This window comes from Suncus etruscus, chromosome 3 (assembly GCF_024139225.1).
Source record: "Suncus etruscus isolate mSunEtr1 chromosome 3, mSunEtr1.pri.cur, whole genome shotgun sequence".
Classification (NCBI taxonomy): domain Eukaryota; kingdom Metazoa; phylum Chordata; class Mammalia; order Eulipotyphla; family Soricidae; genus Suncus; species Suncus etruscus.
The window spans coordinates 138,683,891-138,709,967 of NC_064850.1; the positions used below are offsets into that span (position 1 = coordinate 138,683,891).

The 26,077-nt window shown below is 46.9% G+C and overlaps 1 protein-coding gene across 4 annotated transcripts; it reads right to left on the reverse strand.

The window, feature by feature from the left end:
• Nucleotides 1-1,617: 1,617 nt before the first annotated feature.
• On the reverse strand, nucleotides 1,618-22,531 carry PRELID3A (PRELI domain containing 3A). Of its 4 annotated transcripts, none has more exons than XM_049770153.1 (6): nucleotides 22,412-22,531; nucleotides 17,898-18,066; nucleotides 15,839-15,928; nucleotides 14,062-14,132; nucleotides 13,471-13,573; nucleotides 1,618-2,613 (listed from the first exon to the last, which is right to left on the reverse strand). In XM_049770153.1, the coding sequence occupies exons 1-6, from the start codon at nucleotides 22,441-22,443 to the stop codon at nucleotides 2,530-2,532; spliced, it is 549 nt and encodes a 182-aa protein (XP_049626110.1). In that variant the 5' UTR covers nucleotides 22,444-22,531; the 3' UTR covers nucleotides 1,618-2,529. The 4 variants fall into 4 exon arrangements, with proteins under 4 accessions (XP_049626110.1, XP_049626114.1, XP_049626113.1 ...); XM_049770157.1 differs by having other exon boundaries at nucleotides 17,898-18,145; nucleotides 22,403-22,508; XM_049770156.1 differs by lacking the exon at nucleotides 1,618-2,613 and adding an exon at nucleotides 11,081-11,176.
• Between the last annotated feature and the right edge of the window lie 3,546 nt (nucleotides 22,532-26,077).

Here is a 26,077-nt window from a genome sequence, read left to right on the forward strand (position 1 = left end):
AGGAGAGCATTAATTCCCCTTTAAAAATTCAAAACCATTCATAGTTTTCTGTCTGTAGTTTGCCACCCCCCACCCTAAGCAAACAATCCTGTGACAGCTGGAAATGCAAGAAGACACCCTGGTGAGAAGTAAAGGTCATTAAGTCTCAATTTCTGATTACTCGCCTCATTTACTGTTGATTACCAACATTTTTGTTAAAGATTCCTAGTTTAAGGGGCCGGCGAGGTGGCGCTAGAGGTAAGGTAGACGTCTGCCTTGCAACCGCTAGGCAAGGAATGACCGTGGTTTGATCCCCCGGCATCCCATATGGTACCCCCCACACCAGGGGCAATTTCTGACTGCTTAACCAGGAGTAACCCCTGAGCATCAAATGGGTGTGGCCCCCCCCAAAAAAAAGATTCCTAGTTTAAAAGTATGGTCCCCTGAGCTCCTCCAGGTGTGATCCCTGAGCAAAGAGTTAGGTGTAAGCCCTGATCATACTTGGTATACTCCCTTCCCCCCCAAAAAATGTTTAGTTCTGTGATTCTGAAGAGGCAGAAGGACATTTGCCATTTGTCAGCCAAATGACTCAAGGTTGCATGAGTCAGCCTGAACAGAGGCATCCTAGCTTTTTTTCTTTCTTAACCCTGATGGGGCTCAGTAGAACCTATATGACGCCAGAAATCAACCACATGCAAGGCAAGTGTCTTAACCCCTGTACTGTCTCTCCAGCCCCTCAAACCTGTCCTTAATCTTTGTGACTTCTAAGGTTCAGCCATAAATAGAGATTGGCTAGGGTAGACTGTTCAGCAAGAAATAAAAAGCAGCCAGAGGAGCTCAGAACAGAGATTCTTTTATCAGTGCATGCCTGCCCCTCTCTAAAAGTAAAGCCAGAAATGCTGGAGGCAAACATACTTCTACAAGCCAAAAAGCTCATGGGTCAAATCAGATGCCTGTCCTATAATAAAGGAGATCTCTCTCTCTGTCTCTGTCTCTGTCTCTCTCTCCTCTCTCTCTCTCTCTCTCTCTCTCTCTCTCTCTCTCTCTCTCTCTCTCTCTCTCTCTCTCTCTCTCTCTCTCTCCCCTCTCTCTCTCTCCTCTCTCTCGCTCACACACACACACACACATACACACACACACACACACACACACACACACACACACACACACACACACACACACACGAAATCGTGGCTATCATTCAGCCAGGTCAAGAGCTGAAGTGGAGGATGCTACCTACTATCGTCACTAGACGGGCCGGGCCACTGTTCTTTTTTTTTTTTTTTTTTTTTTTGCTTTTTGGGCCACACCCGGCAGTGCTCAGGTTACTCCTGGCTGTCTGCTCAGAAATAGCTCCTGGCAGGCACGGGGGACCATATGGACACCGGCATTCGAACCAACCACCTTTGGTCCTGGATCGGCTGCTTGCAAGGCAAACACCGCTGTGCTATCTCTCCGGGCCCACCGGGCCACTGTTCTTAGCTCTAGAAAGCCCATGAGTAAACTCAAGGTTTCTGTCAAACATCACTGCAGGCACTTCGGGTTCCTTGGAAGAGTAGGCATGGTCATCCATGTTCTCAGATTTCATACCTGACTGATTACAAGGCCATGATAATGAACTGAGAGAAACCAAGGAAAGACTTTTGATTCAGGATTTATTTCTCTGCTTTGGGGCAAAAATAGAACAACTTAGGGCAAGTAGTGTGCCATCAAAATAAACTCATTTTCTCCTGTTATTTATTCTCTGAGAAATTAGCCTGGCTATTTAGAACAGACATAAAGACATTCTATAGCACGTCCAGAAATAAAAATGAAATATGGATGCTTTATGTAATGTACTGTGTAGACATAGTCTTAAAAATCCACCCTCTGAAATTAAATCTAAGGTTCACTGTGGAGAAGATCATGAAATCAGGTCAATGTGGTGAGTCTTCCTATGATGCTGTAGAACAGCAAACCTGGGTAACAGACAGGGCAGCAGTGGCAGCCAAGACTACACAATGCAAGGGCAGTGCTCTGGGGACCCAACTGGCCCAGCCTGATCCCCCAAAATCCCTTGGGCTGGTGGCCTGAAATCTAGTGTCCCCTGCTTTTAGGCTATCTTCACCTCCTCTGCCCTCGATCCTGCCTGAAGCAGCCACCATCCTGAGACTATCAAGGGAATAAATGTGTCCTCTGCTGGCAGAGAAGTTTATTGCCCTGAGGTGAGGACAAAACACCCAGGAAACTTTTTTGGCTGTTGGGTGGCTACATACAGGGATAAAGCTGTTCCTGTTTTCCCTTTAATATTGTGGCTTCTGGGGAAGGGATCAGTGAATCAATTAATGTAATTGGCTTCCTAATGGAACATCCCCCCACCCCCCAAAAAAATAAGAGCAAACTACAGACTAAATGTAGTGATTCACTCCTCTGGCAACATGCACTAATCAGGATGCTCCTTGTGACAAACCAAGAGCAGAACACAGATGGGAAGTCCCCACAACAGGGGTGGGGAACACCTGATGACTTCAGTGACTTGGCCACCTCAGCAGCATGTCCAGGTACCAGGTTTCAGGCTCTGGTGCAGGCCGGTACGGTGAGGCCCTCCAGCTCCACATTGAGTCGGCTGATCACCCACTCCAAGGCCTCACGACCCTGCAGGGAGAAATGCAGGGAGAAAGCAGTGCTGAGGGGCCTGATTGTGCCACGTACTCACATCCACACTCCTGAGATGGCAGTGGTTCTGCTTACATGCTTCCTCCAGGAGACACCTAATAGAGTCCTTGCCAACATTGCAGGAGTAACAATCTTATCCTGTGAGCCATGGGTGGCATGCAGCAGTAGCAGCATCGTGTTTGAGACTGAACTTTGGCCCATTGTCTCAAATTAGAAACTGGGGGTAGATTGCTCACGACTCTCCACACCCAGTTTCATGCTATTTCAGCACACCCACATTTGCTTTCGTGCTGGCTATACAAATAAATGTGGTCTCCTCTTCCACACTAAGAAGAAAGAACAAAGCTCTTTTACATTAAACAAATGCTGACAACAAGCAGAACTGCTTTCTTAGCTTCACAACAGACTATCCCAAGAAAATTAAACTTAGTGAGACTGGTGTGCACAGAAAACCAAATTCCAATATGTATGTATGGGGCCCGGAGAGATAGCACAGCGGCGTTTGCCTTGCAAGCAGTCGATCCAGGACCAAAGGTGGTTGGTTCGAATCCCATATGGTCCCCCGTGCCTGCCAGGAGCTATTTCTGAGCAGACAGCCAGGAGTAACCCTTGAGCACCGCTGGGTGTGACCCAAAAACTAAAAAAAAAAAAAAACAATATGTATGTATGTTGTGCGTATGTGTGTGTGTGCTTATTGTGACTCCAATACACTTGCAACTTATAGGGACCAAATGACATTCACAACTTCTCTGGTTTTAAAATTGTTATCTTGGGATTGGAGCAATAGTACAGTGGGTAGGACACATACTTTGCATGCGGTGACCTGGGCTCAATCCCAGCATCCCATATGGCTCCCCAAGTACTCCCAGAAGTAATTCCTAAATTCAGAGTCAATAGTACCCCCCTGGACATTATGAGACATGACCCCCAAACAAACAAAAGCTTTCCCCCATGATCCCATGACCCATCATAAAGGAATCAAGAAATCAACCCTTTCTTAAACTTGATCAAGCTCTCCTTCAAACATCACATATTTGTTTCTTTTTGTTTGTTTTTGTTTTTGGGCCACACCCGGTGGTGCTCAGGGGTTACTCCTGGCTGTCTGCTCAGAAATAGCTCCTGGCAGTCACGGGGGACCATATGGGACACCGGGATTCGAACGAACCACCTTTGGTCCTGGATTGGCTGCTTGCAAGGCAAATGCCGCTGTGCTATCTCTCCGGGCCCATATTTCTGTTTCTTAATAGAACAAAACTCCTCACAGGGTCAGGCTCATTCCATTCCTGTGATCATATCAGAGCAGTCTCAAGTGTAGAACAGTCATGGCAAGAGGACAGAGGTTTTCACTAAGAGGGTTGATAGTGTCTACCCTGATGCATGCCTGAGAGGTCTGTCTGCTATATGGAACAGTTATCAGTATTTTGCCCACATATCCACTGCTCTTACAAACTGAGGGCTTATCTGCAAAAGTCCTCACATCCTTCCGGAATTAAGGTTGATCCTCAAGAGGAAACAGTTCGAGATCACTGAAAAGATACTTAGAGGTAGCAAAAAGATGCAAAACTCTATACAAAACCAGAAACCAACTGGCAGTAGATTCCTTCACTCAACAGAGACTTTTCTTGTTTTGACCTAAAGCACTGATCCTTATACTTTTTTTGTATGTTTGTTTGTTTTTTAGGTTACACCCAGCGAAGCTCAGGGATTGCTCCTGGCAGGCACAGGAGACCATATGGGATACCAAGATTCAAACCACTGTCTGTCCTGGATCGGTTGTGTGCAAGGCAAAAACGCACTACCACTGTGCTATCTCTCTGGCCCCATAATCCTTATACTTTTATTTACTTATTTTGTTTAGTTTGGGATCACACTGGGCAGTGCTCAGGGCTTACTCTTAGCTCTGTGATCAAGGACCATTCATAGTGGGGCTCAGAGAACCATATGTGGTACTGGGAATCAAACCCTAGTTGGCCGCATGCCCCACTCACTGTCCTGCCACTCTAGCCTGGTCTTTATACTTTAGCATTGTGTTGTCCTCTCTGTTTTGTGTTCTCCATCTGCAGGACAGATGTGGCACTCATGTCCCCAAGCATTGCTGGGAGTAGTCCCTAAAAATTTAAATAAAGTATTTCATGTAGGATATTATGTTATTTCGTCTATTCTGCTATCTGGCTTTTCGTTGATGAATCTCATCCATTTACCTTGAAATACCACTAATCACTGCTTCTATTGTGCTACTTCTTTTCTATACTTAATCTTGTTTGCTTTGCTTTGGGGCCACATCTGTTGGTGCTCAGGGCTTACTCCTGGTCATGTGCCCAGAGATCTCTCCTTTTGGGGCTCAGGGACTGTATGGGTGCTGGGGATTGAACCTAGGTTGGACGACTGCAAAGCAAGCCCTACCCACTGTACTATGTATGGTGCCAACCCTAATATTTCGTCTTTTATTCCTAAATCCTTTCTTTTCTACCTTCTTTGTGTTTGATTTTTCTTCCCACAATCATTTTGATAATCTGTCCACTTGGTTCTCTGATGTGTATTTTATTTTACTTTATAGTTTTCCATTCAACCATTTGAAAAGAGTGAAAATTATTGTTTGTTTGTCTTATGGGTCACACCTAGCAGTGCTCAAGAAGTCTTGAGCTCTCACTCCTGGCTCTGTGTTCAAGGATCATTCCTAAGGGTTCAGGGGACCATATGAGATGCCAAGGATTGAATCCTGGTTAACTACATGCAAGGAAAACAAACTACCTGCTGTATTATCCCTCTGACCACATAGAAACCACCCCCCTTTTTATTTTTAGTTTTTGGGTCACCCCCCATGGTGCTCAGGGGTTACTCCTGCTCTGTGCTCAGAAATCACTCCTGGCAGGCACAGGGGACCATATGGGATGCCGGGAATCAAACCAGCGTCCATCCTGGGTTGGCTGTGTGCAAGGCAAATGCCCTACTGCTATGCCATCTTTCTGGCCCCTCCATAGAAATGATTCTTAGCTTGAAGACCATTTAAAATCAGGTGAAGTGGGGCTGGCGAGATAGCATGGAGGTGGGGTATTTGCCTTGCATGCAGAAGGACGGTGGTTCGAATCCCGGCATCCCATATGATCACCCTGAGCCTGCCAGGAGCAATTTCTGAGCATAGAGCCACGAGTAACCCCTGAAAGCTGCTGGGTGTGACCCAAAAAACAAAAAACAAAAAACAAAAAAAAAAATTAGGTGAAGGGCTAGATTTGGCCCACAAGCCAAAGGTTACCTATACCTACTCTAAATAATAAATCAGTCTATAACATATGCATGATGATAGCTGCCTGCACCAGAAGACTCTGGCACTCCCTTGAAACTTGAGAGATTTCTTTTTTCTTTTTTCTTTTTTTTTTTTGGTGAGTCATACCCTGCAGTGCTCAGGTGTTACTCCTGGCTCCATGCTCAGAAATTGCTCCTGGCAGGCACGGGGGACCAAATGGGACTCTGGGATTCGAACCGACCCTCTTCATGAAAGGCAAATGCCTTACCTCCATGCTATCTCAAAACTTGAGAGATTTCTTAACTATTTGTTGCAAACAGCTCTTCATCTATGGGCCGGAGAGAGTGCAAGGATTAGGGCACTTATTTGCAGGTACCTGACCTAGTTCAGTATTCCACATATATATATGAACCATGAGCACTGCCTAGGGTCACTTTTGGGCACAAACTCAAAGACACAAACAAACAAAAACAGCTTTATATCTGAGAAAGGATGGTTTTGATAAACTTTACTTTGAGAGCAGAGTACTGGTAAGCTTTGGTAATTTTACCCCCAAAACTAATTTATATAAATGATAGTGGAGGGAATGACATATTTTATGTGCATTTTCTTGTTACTTTCTTACTGGCTTTCCTGGCAATTACAATTAACATCTGAAATTCATACAAATAAAATTTGAATTGCTACTAACCTAGCTTTTGGAGTGTGTTAACCAGTGATCTCCAGAGAAACAGAAACAATAGAATGACCTTCTGTCTGTGATTATGGAGGCTGAGAAGTCCAAAATTGCAGGGAAAGTTTGGGGCCAATGAGATGGTACAGCAAATAAGGTGCTTGCCTTATATGCAGTAGATCTGGGTTCAATCTTTGGCATCCCTGAGCACCTTGAGAGTGATTCTTTTTTTTTTTTTTTTTTTTTTTGGTTTTTGGGCCACACCCGGTAACGCTCAGGGGTTACTCCTGGCTATGCGCTCAGAAGTCGCTCCTGGCTTGGGGGACCATATGGGACGCCGGGGGATCGAACCGCGGTCCATCTCCTAGGCTAGCGCAAGTAAGGCAGGCACCTTACCTCCAGCGCCACCGCCCGGCCCCTTGAGAGTGATTCTTGACTGTAGAACCAAGGTTAACCCCTAAGCACTGCCAGGTGTGATCCAAATAAAACAAAACAAAAAACTGCAGGAAAAGTAAACAGTTCACAAAGCATCCCCTGCCTGGCTAAAGTACTTAATTCAGATCCAGAATTCCTCAAAAGTTAATTTTTTTTGACAACTTACACCAGTACTATTTTCCATAATGACTTGTTATACATATACTTTTAATTGTAATATTTTAATAGATTCACAAGATGCTGCAAACAGTAAGGAAATGTCCCATATACCTTCTACCCACTTTTACTCTACAGCATCTTACAATACTACATATAATGTCAAAGCTGGAAATGGAATACAGTGAATTTGAAAAAGATGACTTCAATTAAGGCTTAGTTACATGCGATTTCACAACATCAGGGCTAAAAAGATTTTGAAGAGGAAATAAAAGTCACATATAGACGATCAAGAATCACCAAAAAACTATAGAGTGAGGCCTTGAAAATCTCAAGTGAAGGGGCCGGAGAAATAGCACAGCAGCGTTTGCCTTGCAAGCAGCAGACCCAGGACCTAAGGTGGTTGGTTCGAATCCCGGCATCCCATATGGTCCCCCATGCCTGCCAGGAGCTATTTCTGAGCAGACAGCCAGCAGGAGTAAACCCTGAGCACCGCCGGGTGTGGCCCAAAAACCAAAAAAAAAAAAAAAGGGCCCGGAGAGATAACACAGTGGTGTTTGCCTTGCAAGCAGCCAATCCAGGACCAAAGGTGGTTGGTCCGAATCCCGGCGTCCCATATGGTCCCCCGTGCCTGACAGGAGCTATTTCTGAGCAGACAGCCAGGAGTAACCCCTGAGCACCACCGGGTGTGGCCAAAAACCAAAAAAGAAAGAAAGAAAGAAAATCTCAAGTGAAAATACCTTTTATCTAGATAATTTGCCAAGCTAAGGGTTGAATGAAGCCTGAGATGTTTTCAGATGTGCCAAGACTGAAAAGGTGCTACAGGCTGTGCTTTCTGGGCTAGTCTAGAAGGAAGAAGGCAGCGATGCAGGAACAAGGGCCACAAAGCAGGCAGTTTTCTGGAGAAAGTAGACACAGAAAAGGTTCTGCTCCCTAAGAGTCGCCTACGCAAAAGAGAAAAATGGTGCCAGGTACTATGGAAAATGGACGCAGAGCCTGGTGTCCGCAGCAGAGGCATTTACAAGTGAAATGTAGACAGAAAAGAAAATTGTTACCTTCGAGGGGATGAACATTCTGAAGAGAAATAATATAAGTAACCCTGTACACTGTTGGGCTTGGAAATGAATAGTCTCTCTCAAAAGTAAGGAAATTCTTTTTTGTTTGTGTGTTTTGGGGCCAAACTCAGTAATGTTCTAGGTAAGTTACTATTGGCTTTACACTCAGGAAATACTCTGGTCATGCTCAGGAGACCATATGGGATGCCAAAGATCGAATCCTGATTGGCCTTGTGGAAGACAAATGCCCTTCCCAAAATTAATGGCTCCAAAACGAAGGAAATTCTGAAAGTGCTTTTAGCTATGAAGTATAAACAGATCTCACTTATTAACACCATCAGTGGGGTCTCTGAAATTGTGGTTCTAGGGCCAGAGAGATAGTAGAAGTAGAAGATAGTAGAAGAAGTATTCTGGTTTGATCTTCAGAATCTCATGTGGTCCTCGAGCCCTGCCAAGAGGGATCACTTGTGCACATCCAGCTTTGAGCACTCCCATTCCAAGTTGCTGAATGAAGGAACAGCATAGCATGCTTTCTAGAAATCTAACAATGCCAGAAACTTCTCCCAAAATGAAGAGACCCCTCAAAAAGATAGAAGCATGTGTCACAGAAAGATTAGGGGAGATTGTTTTAACTCTGGGATTGGAAGAATTACATACCAGGCTGAGTGCAAGCTCTGCATGTGGGAGGCCTGGGTTCAATCCCCAGCACCATGTGGGATCATCAGCACCATCAGGTGTGACCTCCCCCAACAACGACCACAAAAAATACATCAATAGGCACAAATGAATTTTATTTCACTTTGGATTCAAAATACTAATGAAAAGTAGTATTGAAGACGCATAGGAGAGAAAAAACCTATAGTTCTTGCCATCCTTTTTGGACGAGTCTTCTCTAGAATGTTATCATTTGACACAAATTGAAAGACATTTTACTCTTTATTTAACAAAAAAAAAAAAGAGAGAACCAAAACTCCAGATGGGCAGAAGCTTGAAACCACTCAGTCCATTGAGCACTGGAAAGCACTGGAAGCATTTCTGTCACTGCTCACAGGGCCTCCCTGCTCATGGCCCTGAGGCAGCAGGACGTGCTCTTGCTCATGTCCCAGGCCTCAGGGCTGAGGACCTTCAGGTGAGGGGAGCAGAACAGACAAAGCAGCCCTGGAGGGCAAAATGGTCAATCCACCTTTAGAACTGCATATACCCTGACAGGGGTAAGAAAGGACACAGTGACCACAGGCAAAGTGATCAACAGGGCCTGGTGAGTGATGACACTGGGGTGAAAACTGGCTTAGGCCGTGGGGCAGAGATAGTACAGTAGGTGAGGAACTTGCCATGCATGATGATGACCTGAGTTCAATTCCTGGAACTCCATATGGTTCCCTGAGCTCTGCCAGGAGTAATCCCTGAACCAGCAGCAGGAGTAAGCTGTAAACTAACTATTTTAACTCAAACCTGCCCCTCCCCCCCCAAAAAAAACCCAAAACTGTGGATTAGGGACAAGTGAGAGTCTGGGACAAATGGGGAGCTATAGGAAAAGAGAAAGTCTCCTTAGTAAGAGGGTAAGAGCTAGCAGGAAAGAAGAGGCACAACGCTAAGAGGGAATGACAGGGCAGAACAGTCCAACCGGCTGGTGCTGCAGAGCTGGGACTCAGCATCCAAGTCAACATAGCTGCAGGTGCTGCAGCCCCTTCCTTCTCCTGCTGCCAGAGCTCCTCCTTCCAACGGCTCGACCAGATCCCTCCCTGTTCCTTGATGGGCCTGCTGTCCTGGGAGGTCACGATGGAGAAGCCCCAGGGAAAGAAGTGACCAGATTCCGGCACATTTCACACCACCTGTTCAGGACGTGCTGTTCTCATCCTTTTCTTTCCTCTGATTATTTTGAAGTATCTGATTGAAGACGGAGGCAGTTTAGCTCCCATTTCTCAGGCAACACAACGGGACAGAGTCCACACCCATGCACAGCATCCTGCCCACACATCCCCACCTCAGCCCCCAGTAGGTGGCCCCCGCTCCAGGTTAGCGCCCAGCACCCAGGGGAAGAAGAGACAACCAACCCTAGATCATGACCTTGGGCACAAGGTGGAGGTCTCTAGCGAACTTAAACTGTAATGACTTAAGCCAAATCAGCAAGTTCGTAAAGAAGCCCAGATCATGACAGCCTTGTGCTAAGAAGGCACATGCGAAAGTAGACTCGCATGCTGTAGACAGACAGACAGAAGAATCCAGGCCTGAGAAGCACAGCCCACAGCGAAGTTACCAGGGAGAGGAGTTTCAGGGCAGGAATATAAGGTATTCCTTATATATTTGGGAGCAATTTTCTTGTGAAGTTGAAGATGACCACTGGCCAGTCCCTTTCTGATGGGCCAGCCACTGGTGGCCGAGGAAGTAAGGAATATTTGCGATACTCGAAAAGATTCTACAAAGGGCATCATTTGTTACAGAAAGAAAAGAGCCCCTCCTAGGGAGCCTGACCTCCTCCCTCTGCCTCACTGTGGGCAGGATAGAGAAACTGGAGAAGACCACAGGCAGAAATCTTCCCCCAAAGAGAAACCCCTCCCATCAAAATCAGCCTCAACACTAGGCCTACAGAGGCCACTTCTTTACCAAGAATGCACAAGGCATGGGAAACTAACCAAGACCTGAGACAACTTGTCTGAGAAGCTGAACTGCCTTCATAAGAGACCAGATAGCCCAGGTTCAAGCTTCCCGGGAATAACTCCTGCCATGGAACAGGGATGGGTTAGGAAGAGAAGGAACCTACGGAAGAGACAAAGGTGAGCGAGCACAGGGCTGGAGACGCACATGCAGCACACCCTGAAAGCTCCCTGCACTTGCACCATGCAGCGTTTAGTAAGGGTCATTGTCTACAGGATTCAAAACACTGTAATTACCATTGCTTATCTCAAGGTGCAGGGACAGGCCCTGTTAGCTCACGGCACTCTCAGAATTCTCAATTATCCACTCAATAGCAGCCCACCCCTGGGCAACAAAGAAAGATTCAAATAGGTAATAAGAAATGCCGCTTCTCTGGCTGCAGACAAGTGACAAGTATGTCATTTAAGGTGCAGAAGGAAAAGGCTGCTGTCTTGAAGGGAGCCCAATAGGAATGATTTATGAACAAGCTTTCACTATCGCCATTTCTCAAGCTCAGAATTTAAGTTGCTGTTTACTCAGAACCTAAACATCTCAGTCCAGCTTGGATTACAGACCCCTCTATGGATCCCCTTGTCTGTGCTACCACCTACAGAGTGCAAGTAGGGAACAGAAATAAGTGGTAGCCGCCCTCGAAGCTTCTTCAATGAGTTGTTCCTAACTCTCCATCTCCTGCCTCTCCATCTCCATAATTTTAAGCATCTGTCTCCATTTCTTCTCCTCTCCCTTCCCCATAGTCCTCATCATCTCCATCTCCATCTTGCTTTTTCCATCATCTGTATCCCTGTTTTCTCCATCATCAACAGTTTCTGCCACTGTCCTCTGGTGCCCACTGTCCCTAGTCTTCTTTCCCAACAGATCAGGAAGGCAGTTAGATGTTAACAAGCTAAGGGAAGACAGTAATTCTAAATCAGGCTTTCAACATGGTAGCCTCTAAAGTAAGATGAAAATAAAAAAATATTGGGGCCAGAGCAATGGCACAGCAGTAGGGTGTTTGCCTTGCACTCAGCTGACTCAGGATGGACCACAGTTCAACGCCCCCCAACCCCATATCCTAAGCCAGAAGCAATTTCTGAGTACAGAGCCAGGAGTAACCCTTGAGTGTCACTGGGTGTAGTCCAAAATCCAAAACAAAAACAAAAATTTCATTTGGTCTCACTGACTTTACCCTTAATTTTCTGATATACAGTCTAAAATGTATTTAGAATATTTTAGTATTTTCTCATCCAACACACACACAATCTCTCTCTCTCCTTTACCCTTAATTTTCTGACATAGTCTAAAATGTTTTTAAAATATTTTAGTATTTTCTCGCCCAACACACACACAATCTCTCTCTCTCTCTCCTCTCTCTCTCTCTCCTCTCCACCCCCCAAACACACACACACACATAGACAGAATATCTGCCCCACGTCAGAGACTGAATGAATGCCCTTAGCTCTGTGTCCTCCCAGGGGGTCCACTGGGTGTGGATGCTGCCTAAAGCTGCTATTCCTTGTCTGCCCTGAACTAGCATTCAGTAACTGCTGACATTATCTATCTGGACTTTTCTTTAAAAGAAGGCAGACCTGTTCTCTCCTCTCCCTTTCCCCCTCTCCTCTCTCTTCTCTTCCCTCCCTCTCCTCTCTCCCCTCTCCCATCCTCTCCCCCTCCCTTTTCCTCACTCCTCTCCCATCTCCTCTCCCCTCTCCTTTCTCCTCTCAATAAACAAACAAACAAAAGCAAAAAAAGGCGTACCTGCCCCTTCTACCTGTGACTGGACTAGAGGCAAGTCATGAATGTCTTTCCATTACGCTGTGGCCATCGCATGATATAAGGGCTTGGTGCCATTTAGGTCCCATCCCTTTAATTCTAAAAATGCATTATCTTTTCTGATGTAAACAAGCATAAGAGAAAAGAAGAAAAAGAGCCAGGGCTGGAGGAAGGGTGGGTGACAGAGGAGAAAACCAAGATCCATGACAGAAGCTCAGGCTGGCCAAGGCTCTTCTTTGACATCTAACATCTCCCTTCACACGTGCCAGCTCTCACCGTCAACTTGGCTAGGGAGAAGAGTGTGCTGAATCTGTGGACACTCTTTCCTTAGAAGGCGGGAACCCCCTACCCACCCCACAGCCCTGGAAGAACAGCCTTCCCTGTCTCCCCACAAAGCTCACTCTCACATCCCTACAGAGGAGGACCAAAGATGATTGCAGAGGAACACCAACTTCAGAGGCTCAGATAGACTCACTCTCCAATTCAGAATGGCTGAAAGTCCTATTTAGTCCAGAACTTCCAAACACCTCAACCATCTCATTTGATGATGTGGACACAGATTCTTTCTTTGCTGCTAGGATTTCTCTTAGTACCAAGCTTGTGTGATTTTGACTCTTTCTTTGACGAGGTGGCAGCCTCAGCTGGGTTTGTGTTCCATGTGTGTATGCCGCACTGTCCCCTCACAGCTAGGCCAGTGTTCCCTGTCTCCGGTTTGAATATCTAGGAGGCACCCTCTGGCATTGCAAGCGCAGCTAGAGACAACTTGCCCCACATTCAGGAGGTCTCAGATTGAAACACATGTTCCACCCATTTAATCTGGCACTTAAGACCTGGAGCCCATGCAGCCCAATGCCCGGCAAGCTCCATACCTTCTTTGCATTGGATGATATCGTGCTGGCCATTAGGCTTTCCAGATAACTGCCAAGGCTGATCCCAGTCACAGTGATGATGGCTTCCTGTGTGAGCTTCGTCCTTAAAAGAGCAAGAAGAGGGGCTGGAGAAATAGCATGGAGGTAAGGCATTTGCCTTGCATGCAAAAGGATGGTGGTTCAAATCCCGACATCCCATTTAGTCCCCCGAGCCTGCCAGGGGCAATTTCTGAGCACAGAGCCAGGAGTAACCCTTGAGAGCTGCTGGGTGTGACCCAAAAACCAAAAAAAAAAAAAAAAAAAAAAAGAACAAGAGGAAAAGGGGCTAGGGCTGGAGAGATGGAGGTAAGGCGTTTGCCTTTCATGCAGAAGGACCATGGTTCAAATCCCGGCATCCCATATGGTCCCCTGTGCCTGCCAGGGGCGATTTCTGAGCATAGAGCCAGGAGTAACCCCTGAGCGCTGCTGGGTGAGACCCAAAAACCAAAAAGAAAAAGAAAAAGGGGGCTGAGCTTCTCTATGAGAGGAAGAATTCACCCCACCCCCTGGCCTCAGAGTTGAATGTTTCCACCCTGGGACATAATGACTCACATTTCTGGGTTCTCCGGGTGAGGGGTATAGACCAATCTCTCGTTCACAGACACCAAGTTTGTGAGTGTGATCTGTGAGAAAAACAAAGATTTTTGGGGCCTATTCTCTCTTGCATTACCCCCCTCCCAACATTTGCTCATGTCCTTCCATCCTTAAATCAGCACTTTTGGGAACCAGAAAATACTTCAGGCCCAGAAGCCACCAGCCCATGAAGTATACAACATGGTGCTGTGGCTGCTCTGAGCCTTCTCTCTACAACCCACTCAAACCTGAGCCAGGTCTGGTTTTTGTGGTATTTTCCAACTGCCAAAGCATCAACAGTTGTAGAAAAGGACCAAATATTCTTAGTATAGCACCCTGGTTAACCAGTAGGAAATTTCTCATTTATTGGTGATAGGCCTGGATTCTTGAGTATTCACAAATCCATACAGACCATGAGAATAGAATGTGCAACTCTGTTCACCTTGGGTCACACCTGGTGTTAGCTCAGGAACAACTCCCTCTGATGCCTGGGGGGGATATGTAATCCCAAGAATCAAACTAGGGGTATTAAACTGGGAGTCAACAATTGCCTTTAACCCCAGTGCTATTTCCCAAAACGTACCACAAAGGAACATTTTGACAATATACTTTGTTGTTGCTATTGTTTTGTTTTTGGACTACATCATGGTGCTCAGGGGTTACTCCTGGTTTTGCACTCAGGAACTACTCCTGGTAGACTCATGAAACCATATGAGATGTCAGGGATTGAACCCAGATCAGCCACATGCAAGGCAAGTGCCCTACCTGCCATGCTATAGCTCTAGCACCCGACAATATACATTTAACAGATATGTGGGAGAGGAGTTAAGGAGGGATATTGCTTTTTACAATTCCTCAGGGCTAGAGAGATAGTCTAGGGCAGGGGTCTCAAACTCAATTTACCTGGGGGCTGCAGGAGGCAAAGTCGGGGTGATCTTTGAGTGCAAAATCAGTAGTAAGCCTTGAACATTGGGGGTGTGACCCAAACAACTAAAACAAAACAAAACAAAAAAAAACATTCCTCTAGGGCAGGGCCACAAAATGTTGTACGGAGGGCCGCAAATGGCCCGCAGGCTGCGAGTTTGAGACCCCTGGTCTAGGGATTAAGCAGCTGACCCCAGTTCAGTCCCTGTAAGAACCAATGGACATCTGAGCACAACTGACAGCAACCACCAAGCACAGAGTCAGATGTGGTGGCCACATGTGGTCCAAAAACAAACAAGATTGCTGCTAAAATTGATATTAATTTTGGAAGTCAAGATATGAAGAAAGGTGACATATGGCTTTTGGAGATTGGTCCACTGTCTCCCCTGACTGCCTCCTGGTCACATAGACATGTTCATTAAGTGATGATGCAGCATTAAGTATGTTTATCTTCTACTAGAATAAACAGGTACATTAAATCCTGCTAAATAAATTCAGCTTTTCTATGACAAATAGAAAGATTGCTTAGACCAAGGATCTTCTGTTAAACAAGAAATTAAATGAAGGGGCCAGCGTGGTGGCGCTAGAGGTAAGGTGTATGCCTTGCCAGCCCTCGCCTAGGACGGACCGCAGTTCAATCCCCTGGCGTCCCATATGGTCCCCCAAGCCAGGAGCGACTTCTGAGCGCATAGCCAGGAGTCACCCCTGAGCGTTACCAGGTGTGGTCTGAAAACCAAAAAAAAAAAAAAAAAAAAAAAAAAAAGAAATGAAATGAAGGCACTGGCACCATTACCATAAAAGCAAGCATCTTTCTCATCAGGCCATTGCTTACATTGGTGGAGCACAGTTCCATTTTCTTTTCTACTGGATCCACAACAGAATGTTCTTTGATGTACGTCAAAGTCCTGCTGGTTCCCATAATCTATAAAACAAAATAAAACCAGAATAGTGACATGTTGGGTTTTTTTTTTGTTGTTTTGTTTTGTTTTTTTATTTTTTGGCCACACCTGGTAACGCTCAGGGGTTACTCCTGGCTATGCGCTCAGAAGTCGCTCCTGGCTTGGGGGACCATATGGGACACCGGGGGATCGAACCGCGGTCCGTCCAAGGCTAGCGCAGGCAAGGCAGGCACCTTACTTCTAGCGCCACCACCACTAGTGACATGTTTTAAATGCTATATTTTGTTTGTTTCTGGGCCATACTCAGAGGTGGTCAGGGATTACTTCTGGCTCTGGGCTTAGAAATCGTTCCTGGCAGGTTTAGGGACCATATGAATGCAGGATATCGAACCCAGGTCAGCCACATGCAAGGCAAATGGCCTATCCACTGTGTTATCATTCTGATCCCTAAATGCTGCATTTTAATCTTCAAACACAAAATGTCCTTTGACTTACAAACCAAGATGCACATCTCTTTAGCACAGGTACCCTGGGAGAGACGGGCAACTCCAACAGTCCTTTTGGGGTGCTCTTATGCCAGCAGGTACCTGCTGACACCATGCATGGCTTCAGGGGAAGCTAGTGTGTTCCTACCACAGGCCAGAAATAACCTGCAAGAGGGCTGGGGTGGGCAGAATTGGGACAGTGGGAGGAGGCATGCAGGCTTATGGGTCCCCAAGTGGAACAACTTGGGCCAGGCCCTTGGGCAGGACCCACAGAGGGCAAGAAGATAGGTGAGAGAGCACCATGGCACTGCTAGAAGGAGAAACAGTTTCAGAGTCACACTGCCAGGGACTTTCTGGATGACTGCTACATCGACAATAGGCTATGTGTGCTCCCTGGGGCTGGAGTGATATTACAACAGATAGGGCATTTGCCTTGAACATGGCCAATCAAGGCTTGATCCCCAAGCATCCCACATGGTCCTCTGAGTAATGCCAGAAGTGATTCTTTTTTTTCTTTCTTTTTTTTTTTTTTTTGGTTTTTGGGTCACACCCGGCAGCGCTCAGGAGTTACTCCTGGCTCTATGCTCAGAAATCACTCCTGGCAGGCTCAGGGGACCATATGGGATGCCAGGATTCGAACCACCAATCTTCTGCATGCAAGGCAAATGCCTTACCTCCATGCTATCGCTCCAGCCCCTCCAGGAGTGATTTGTTTTTTCCAAAAGTGATTTTGTTTTGTTTTGTTTTTGGGCCACACCCGGCGGTGCTCAGGGGTTATTCCTGGCTGTCTGCTCAGAAATAGCTCCTGGCAGGCACGGGCGACCATATGGGACACCGGGATTTGAACCAACCACCTTTGGTCCTGGATCGGCTGCTTGCAAGGCAAACGCCGCTGTGCTATCTCTCCGGGCCCTCAAGAGTGATTCTTAAGTGCAGAACTAGGAGTAAGTCTTGAGCACAATTGGTCCTGGTTCAAAACCCCAAAATAAATGTGTCTTCTCATCCACATATTGAAGCCAGAGCCCCAACCTTATGTATGATATGTGGAGAGATGGTATCTTCATTGACTGAGGAAATGGGGCATCAGGGCAGGTTCTGACCTAATCCAACTGGTGTTCTCCTCAGAAGAGATTAGGGCAAAGAGCAAAGAAGGGGTCTATGAGCAGGAACTAGAACCATCTTGAGCTCCCCAGAAATCCTGGGTGGCCCCTCTGAGGAGGAATAGTTATTTCCTGCAGGTGGTGTTAGCAAAAGGGTGAGGCAGGTATGGGGATGCAAGTGTGTGGAACCTGAGGGTGTCACAGGGACAGTCCGGGAGACACTTGTCTAGGTGGGGACTACAGAGATCATAGTGGCAGGTACTGATTGGAGGGTGAGTGACATGCAGCTACAGGAAAGTGACATAGAGAGGTGTTAAAGGGCTGTAGAGAGATGACATGGGACAAAAGGAAGGTGACAAGGCTAAGGTATGGGCGACTCAAGACAAGGACATGGGGCCCAGACTCACCGCTCTCAAGAAGCCTGGCAGGCCCCACTCGGTGCTGAGGAGCCGGTGGCTGTGCAGCCGGCCATGACCATCCACATTCCGCTCCAGCACATCCACTCCCACGACACAGGGGTTCATGGGGTTCGGGTACTTTCGCATGGCGGCCTTGATGACCGTGTCCCATGGGTGGCTGCAGAAGAGACAAGGCCACCAGTTTCTGGGCATCCCCAGAGATCCACTGCTTGAGTGAAACCAAAGGCATGTCCAGGCTGGTGACTGTAATGAAGGGACCCGCCAAATTACAGTGAGGGGTCAGATCAGCCCCAAACTCAAGCTCTCGGCTCATTCAGGTCTGCATGTTGTTCACAGGGTACTCAGGGCAGACACCAGCTCTGGCCAGGCCATCAAAGGGGACATTCCAGTCTCTCCCTCAGGCTCAGCCCATTTTCTCTCAGCTTCCACAGATCATAAATTGGCAGAACCCTTTTGCTCATTATGTGTCTCAGCAGTGAGCAATGACCCCATGTCCCCTACTTGTACCTCTGATGCTCCCTGGGGAAAGAAGGATCCACAAATGGAAGTTTTGTCTCTTGTACATTCTGTGGCAGTCAGCATGCTGGCTTGGTTGGGGCTCACAGCAGCCTCCTGGTCTGCCTGATACGGAGTTTACAGACCAGCACACCTGCTTATATTTTACACAATTCACTCTGGTTAGTTTCTATTATGGTCCATCAGGAGAACAGGCAGTGGCTCTCAGGTTCCTTACTGAAGCATTACCACAAGCAACTATTTACCCATGGAAAAGAAATGAGGAGCCATACTGAAGGAGGAGAGTAAGCTTCAATTCTCATCCATCCTGGCCAGTTTCTATCATTTGAAATCATGCTTCAAGATAATCTTGCTTATCTGTGGTATAGAGAATAACTGGATAAGGGAATGCAATTCCTAGATGAGCCCTAACTCCAGAGTATAGGGAGAAGGGAAGAAATCGAGGGGAGAAGAGGAGGGTGGAAAATAATGGAGGGCAGGAGTCAGGGCCTTGGGAATGTCAGTGTAGAGGACTAGTACATCTATATGTCTAAAATGGAGTCTGTAACAGAGTTCCAAACCACAACCACCAAACTTCAAAATGTGCCTGTTGGGTCGGAGAGATAGCATGGAGGTAAGGTGTTTGCCTTGCATGCAGAAGGATGATGGTTCGAATCCCGGCATCCCATATGGTCCCCCGAACCTGCCAGGAGCGATTTCTGAGCGTAGAGCCAGGAGTGACCCCTGAGTGCTGCCGGGTGCAACCCAAAACAAAACAAAACAAAACAAAATGTGCCTGTCAAAGAGCTAGGAATGGAAGGGAACCTGGGAACCCTGATGGGAAGTTGATACTGTTGATGAACTAGTGCTGAAATACATATACCTAACACTCAACTGTGGAGCCAGAGTGATAGTACAGCATACTTGCCTTGCTCACAGTCGACTCAGGTTTGATCCCCGCATCCCATATGATCCGCTAAGTACTACCAAGAGTGAATGCAGAGCTTCAAGTTACCTTTGATCATTGCCAGGTGTCCCACCCCCAAGAAAATCCCAAAATATAAAGCAAAAAAAAAAAAAGCATGCTAGTGCATGCTTTCTACTGATCCTAGCTGAATGCACATACCCTTAGGACATCTCCTGGAAGGTCTGATTCTCAAGAGGGCTGCCATTCCCGAAAGAATGTTAACGCCTAAAATTCCTCTCATTTGTCTATTACTCAAGGTCCAGTCCCCCTTAAAAACTGTCCATGAAGATGCACTTGCTAAACCTGTTACCTGAAATGCTCCTTCCTTCATGTTCACATTTCAGTCCTGTACTTTTTCATTACCACTTCCACTATCCCGGTGACATAAACACTGACTCAGGCAGCTTCCCCAGAGGGCTTTCTATTTCTGATCTCTAGCCCCACAGGCATTCTTCTGGAAGATCAAAAGTTTTTGTGCCTCACTACTTCTTCCTTTTCAAGACTAAATTTATTCAGAGTCTTTATTGGTCAGTACAACAAACATATAAAAAAAGAAACAAATATAGAAAGAAGAGGAGGGCCAGAGCAATAGTACAGCAGTCGACCCAAATTTGATCCCTAGCATCCCATATGGTACCCTGAGCACTCTAGGAATAATTCCTGAGTGCAGAACTAGAAGTAAACCCTGTGCACTGCTGAGTGTAAACAAAAAATAAAAATAAAGAATAAGAGTATATAGTTCTCAGAGAGAAAGAGAAACCAGAGATTTCCAGAAATACACACACACACACACACACACACACACACACACACACACACACACACACACACACAAAGTTGAGGCAGAAAGCTATGCTTCTAGCTGGGTACTAGCCCATGGGTGCCGTTGCCACTCCACAGGACTATGTCACTTGCAATCTCTTAGCCACAGGGGCTGATAGACACCCAATATCCTGAGTGCAGAGCCTGGAATGTGTGCTTCCATCCCCTAAAATAAAACAAAAGAAAGAAATGCTAAGGGATTAGAGAGATAGTCACAGGGAATAAGGCACTTGTTATGCATGAAGCAGAACCATGTTCAATCCCTGGCACCACATGTGGTCTTCTGAGCCTGCCAGGGGTGATACTACAGCATAGAAGCAGGAGTAAGTCCAGAGCATCGCCAGGTGTGGCCCGAAAAGTAAATTCAAAAATAAATAAAAGGAAAAAAATAACCAGAAAAGATGGTAACCCTTCAAGAAGTGGGCTGCAGTGGTGAGTGTGAGGGAGGTTAAGGGTCCTTCTGGGATGATGAAAACATTCTGAAGCTTGTCTGTGATGATGGCATGGTGGCTACACAACTGAACAAACTGACACTTTAAAAGGGAACCAAAAGTAAGCCTTAAGCATAGTCAGATGTTCTAAACTCTGTCCATGCCCCCCAACTCCCCCCCAAAATGGTGAATTTCATAACAGTTACATTAATAAAACTTAAGAAAATTAATGTTCAAAAAATGAAAATTAATGCTTTAGGGACCAGAAAGACAGTCTAGCAGGTAAGGTGCTTGCCTTGCAGGGGTTTAATTCCCATCTCCAATACCCTGAGCACCTAGCCCAAGTGATTCCTACCTGCAGAACCAGTAGTAATTCCAAGCATAGCCTAGTGTGGCCAAAACAACAACAACAACAACAACGACATTAATGCTAAAAAAACATTTCAGATGAGTAAGCAGGTACCTTCCAGCACTTGCCCATTCACTTCTGCTTGTGAGTCAACATTTCAGGAACCGAAAAAGGAGAACTTTCCAGCAGCTTATTAAAAAGAAAGAATCCCACTGCCCTGGGCATCCTCATAGAAATATGAGAAGGCACCGGTTCACAACCCATTCTGGGAGAACTGAGGAAACAAACTCTGGGGTCATTTTCACTGGGGCATCTCCTGGCCTCTCCCCTAATTAACAAAGGCTGCACAAAAATGAACATTCAAACCTAAAGATTTCCTTTCAAATTATTTCAAATAGAAAGGTCAAAGCCTGACAATTCTATTTCTTGCAGTATTTTTTCTCCCAAAAAAAGATAAAACATTGCAATACCACTATATACTATCAGGGCCAGAGCAAACATTAGTAGCGGGTAGGGCACTTGTCCTGGATCTGTAATCCCCCAGCATTCCATATGATCCCCTAAACACCGCCAGGAGTAATTTCTGAGTGCAGAGCCAACGGTAAGACCTGCTGGGTGTGGTCCAAAAAGCAAAAATTAAAAAATAAAATAAAATAAATAATTCTTTGGTGGGGTTAGGGTATTCTTAAAGACTTGTTCCTTTAAAAAGTAATGACTTATTAAATTACTAATCCAAAGCATGAAACTGCTTCAGGATTCAGCGTTCCCCCCGAATGACTTCAGATCTCTGGTGAAGATGCCACATAAATCAGGAGGCAGGTTAAGCAGGTTTCCCACGCCAGGTGGGAGAGATGCCAGCTGCCCTCTCCCCCACGCACCACGGAGCCCCTTCACCCCGCTGTCTCCCGAACTAGGGCCCCTTCTTTCGCCGAACGCGCTTTTTAAAGCCTGGGAGGACTCGAAGTGCACCAGCTCCGCCGGAAACCAGGCCGGCTGGAGATGCTGGAGCGCTCGGCCTACTTCCGAGGGTCTGGGGAGCGCGCATCACGCGAGAGGCACTTTGCCGGTTCCTCCCTGACCTGGGGCGCCTACAAGCAAATCCAGGGGAGAGCACCCCGACCCCTGCATGTCGGCCCGGCACGAATCATCCGCACAGAGACCTGGCCGCAGAAAGGGAAGACAAACCCTGAATTCCCCCGCACCCCATCCCCGACAGAGGCAACCCCAGCTCTCCAGGGCGCCTGCATCAGTCCGTCCTCCCTGCAGGGCCCGGCGGAGGCTCTGACGCCTCCACTCGCAGAGATGCAGAGATGCGTTTTGAGGATGCTAAGCCCCAGTCGCAGGACCGCATCTGGATCCTGCCTTCTCCGGCTGCCCTCAGCCGCTCTGAGCAGTCGGGTGACCCCGATGCCGCTGCCTACACTCCAACTGGCCTCACCCGAACACGTGTTCCGAGCTCCAGATCTTCATCGCCGCGGGCCTAAAGGTACCGGCTCCCCGGCTGGCTACAACGCTGCGTTCCAGGCAGCTCCAGGACTGTGCAGCGTGGGCGCCGGGAGGCGGGGGTGGGCGTGGCACCGCGGGAGTAGGCGTGGTCTGGGCGGGGCGGTAGAGGATGGGCGGTATCATTGGGTGGGGCGTGTTGTGAGTGGGCGTGGTTTATGCGGTGGGCGGGGCGTTCTCGTGCCCGCCCATCTTCTCGTCAAGCTGTCGGATGCTCTGCTGCAGCTAAAAATAGGCATGCGGTACCCAGTTGTCACCAGCATCCAGGGACCCCTGCCTGCAGCAGCGGGGGAGATGCGCACAAAGCGTTTGCAAGGGTAGCTTCCCAAAATTCCTTTCTAATGGGCAGGCTTCTACTCTTAGGTAGTACAAAGAAAAATGTCTCAGCAAAACCTCTCCACCCCCAGCCTTCCCGCAGGAATAAAAGATAAAGGAAATGGATTCCGGATTGAATAATAATAGAATCGGGATGGGATGCATTTACCTGGCTCTGCACTGAAATTGCTAAAATAGCAAGATAGAGGCAGCCCACACGCAGATGCTTCACACCCGTTTGCCCATGAGACAGACAGGACTGGGTGGCGTTGGTTATCAAGCTGTGTTCATCCTGATTTCACTGAATGAAATCACTTACCAGGCCATTTGTGTTGACTTCGTGATTTTTGTGGAAAGGAGGAATGAAATGTTTGTGTTGTTGGTTACAGGAGGTGGATTTGTGACTGGAGTCAGGTGCCCATGAAAGTTTGGTCTTGTTTGCTAGGGATTGAACCCTGATCAATCATATAAAAGGCAAACATCCTACCTTCTGGCCCCAAGCCTACATGATTTTTTAAAATAGTTACAGATAACTCCCCAAATAAAAGACTCTACCAGCACACATTTTCTAGAGTAAAAGGTCCTGGAAAAAAAGAAAAATGAGGACTCCTTTTACCTCGGCGGGGGGAGGGATCTGTGTTGTTTATTTATTTTTTTTAATTTACACGTGCTGGGGCCGGAGAGATAGCGTGGAGGCAAGGCATTTGCCTTGCATGCAGAAGGATGGTGGTTTGAAATCTGGTATCCCATATGGTCCCCCAAGCCTGCCAGGAGCGATTTCTGAGTGTAGAGCCAGGAGTAAGCCCTGAGCACTGTCGGGTGTAACCCAAAAACCAAAAGTAAATAAATAAATTTACATGTGTTGAGACCAGAGCGATAGCACAGCGGTAGGGGGTTTGCCTTGCATGCACCCGACCCAGGGCAGACTGTGGTTCAAATCCCAGCATCCCATATGGTCCCCCAAGCCTGCCAAGAGTGATTTTTTTTTTAATTTTTATTTTTGAGGGGGGCACACCCGGCGGCAGCACTCAGGGATTACTCCTGGCTCTCCGCTCAGAAATCGCTCTTGGCAGACACGTGGGACCATATGTGATGGTGGGGTTTGAACCACAGTCCATCCTGGGTCAGCTGTGTGCAAGGCAAACGCCCTACCCAGCTTCTGTCAAATCCTGACACCCAGCACAGTGTCTGATCCTTGTGAGCATTGGTCCCTATTTGTGAAAAGAGCACACAGTGTCAGCCAGAAGACCAGTATTAGAATCTGCCTCCACTGTCTACTCATCTTTTACACCTATGGCTAAAACCTCTTGGCAGTTTTCTAAAGAACTTGTCATTAGCCTTTTATTATAACTGAGAAGGTTGGTGGAAGTTTAAAGTTGTAACCTGATGTCAAAATGTTTTCCCTGCACACAAACTTGGGTTTGATCCCCTGGCACTTATATACACATGCACGCATGTACACATGTGCTCACACACATCATAGAGCAAGTGAGATAAGAGAGTCCAGATCAGCAAGATTCTACCTCCCCATCCTACCACAGTTATGAGGTAAATTGAGGCCTTTGAAATAGTCCCCATTTGTATCAAATAGTTCTCATTTGTACCTTACTTATTTTCTGTTGGTCTTGTGTTCCAAGTCCTTTCATCTGGTTTTTCCCCTCCCCCTGTGGAGGGACTTTGATTGGATCTCAAATGAAAGGCTGGAAAGTATAGGAGTAACCTGCCATCTAGGCTTGTGGTTCCACATGATGGAGCGACTGGCTTGTGGGTGAATAGCTTGCAGTGTAAGTTTTCTTACCTGCTATAACCTCCATATCTGTGTGGATTACTTATTGTGGGGAATTGCTACCAAACCAGCTTCTCCTGTCCTCCCCGGATAGGGGTTGAGGGATATCCCTTTCCCTTCTGGGAAGTGTGGGATAACCAAACCTCAACCCAACACTGATAGAACGTCTCATTACATACAGTGACCCTTGGGGCCAGAGAGATAGCATGGCAGTAAGGCATTTGCCTTGCATGAAGGATGGTGGTTTGGATCCTGGCATCCCATATGGTCCCCCGAGCCTGCCAGGAGCGATTTCTGAGTGTAGAGCCGGGAGTAAGCCCTGAGACTGCCAGGTGTGACCCAAAAACCAAAACCAAAACCAAAACAAAACATACAGTGACCCTTATAGTTGGGCTAGCTGAGGAACAACTCTTCAGTAAGCCTGAGCTAGATTATTTTGGTTTTCAAAAACATGCAACAGTTACGGGGCCAGTGCAGTGGGTAAAACTCTTCTTGCCTTGCATGTAGTAAACCAGAGTTAACCCCACCAGCACCTCATATTATTCTTGTTTGTTTGTTTGTTTGTTTAGGGGCAACACCCAGTGATGCTCAGGGGTTACTCCTGGCTATGCACTCAGAAAACACTCCTGGCAGGCACATGGGACCATATGGGATGTCAGGGTTTGAACCACCGTCTATCCTGGGTCAGCTGCGTTCAAGGCAAACGCCCTACTGCTGTGCTATCTCTCCAGCCCCAGGAGTGATTCTTGACTGCAGAGCTAGGAGTAACCCCCAGAGAATTGCTAGGTGTGGCCCAAGACCAAAAACTAAATAAACAAAAAGAAAATCTTCAATATTTAGTGCTGGAAAGAGTTTAGAGGGCTGGAGCACATGCCTGGGATGCACTGAGACTCAGATTCTCAATATCATCTGACCTCATGAAAACTGCAGGAAATAGCCCTGGGATCACTGGGGAAGTCACAAACAAACTAATGCCCCAACAAGTGCATCCTACATTTTTAGTCAAGAGCTATCAAAAATGAGGCTGAACACAATGGACCAGATAGTGACTCATAGGTGAGACAACTTGGATAACTTGCTCCAGGTCTGGGAATAGTGAGTTGCTAGGTTAGTTCATTCCTCCAAGTAGAGACATCAAGATGTAGTGATGTAGGATATTGGAGCTGGACCCCAGAACTGAAGTGAGGGGTTGGAATGATAGTCTAGCAAGTAGGGCTTTTTGCCTTGCACATCCCCAGCATCCCATATGGTCCCCCACATCTGCCAGGTGTAATTCCTGAGTCTAGAGTCCAAAGTAACCCCTGAGCATTGCTGGATATGGGCCCCCTATCTCTCTCTCTGTCTGTCTCTCTCTGTCTCTCTCTATCTCTCTCTGTCTCTCTCTCTCTCACACATACACACACACACACACACACACACACACACACACACGCACGTGTACCCATGCAGCCTCTCTTGCAAAACTACGTGATGCACAGCTGCAAGTTCCCATTCAGTGAA

What these genes read in the sequence shown, in the direction of transcription:
- PRELID3A (XM_049770153.1), bottom strand. Translation starts at nt 22,443, where the DNA reads ATGAAGATCTGGAGCTCGGAACACGTGTTCGG. An exon ending in AGCTCGGAACACGTGTTCGG is followed by an intron (nt 18,067 to 22,411) that starts GTGAGGCCAGTT and finishes TCTCTTCTGCAG; the next exon opens with CCACCCATGGGACACGGTCA. An exon ending in CACCCGGAGAACCCAGAAAT is followed by an intron (nt 13,574 to 14,061) that starts GTGAGTCATTAT and finishes TGCTCTTTTAAG; the next exon opens with GACGAAGCTCACACAGGAAG.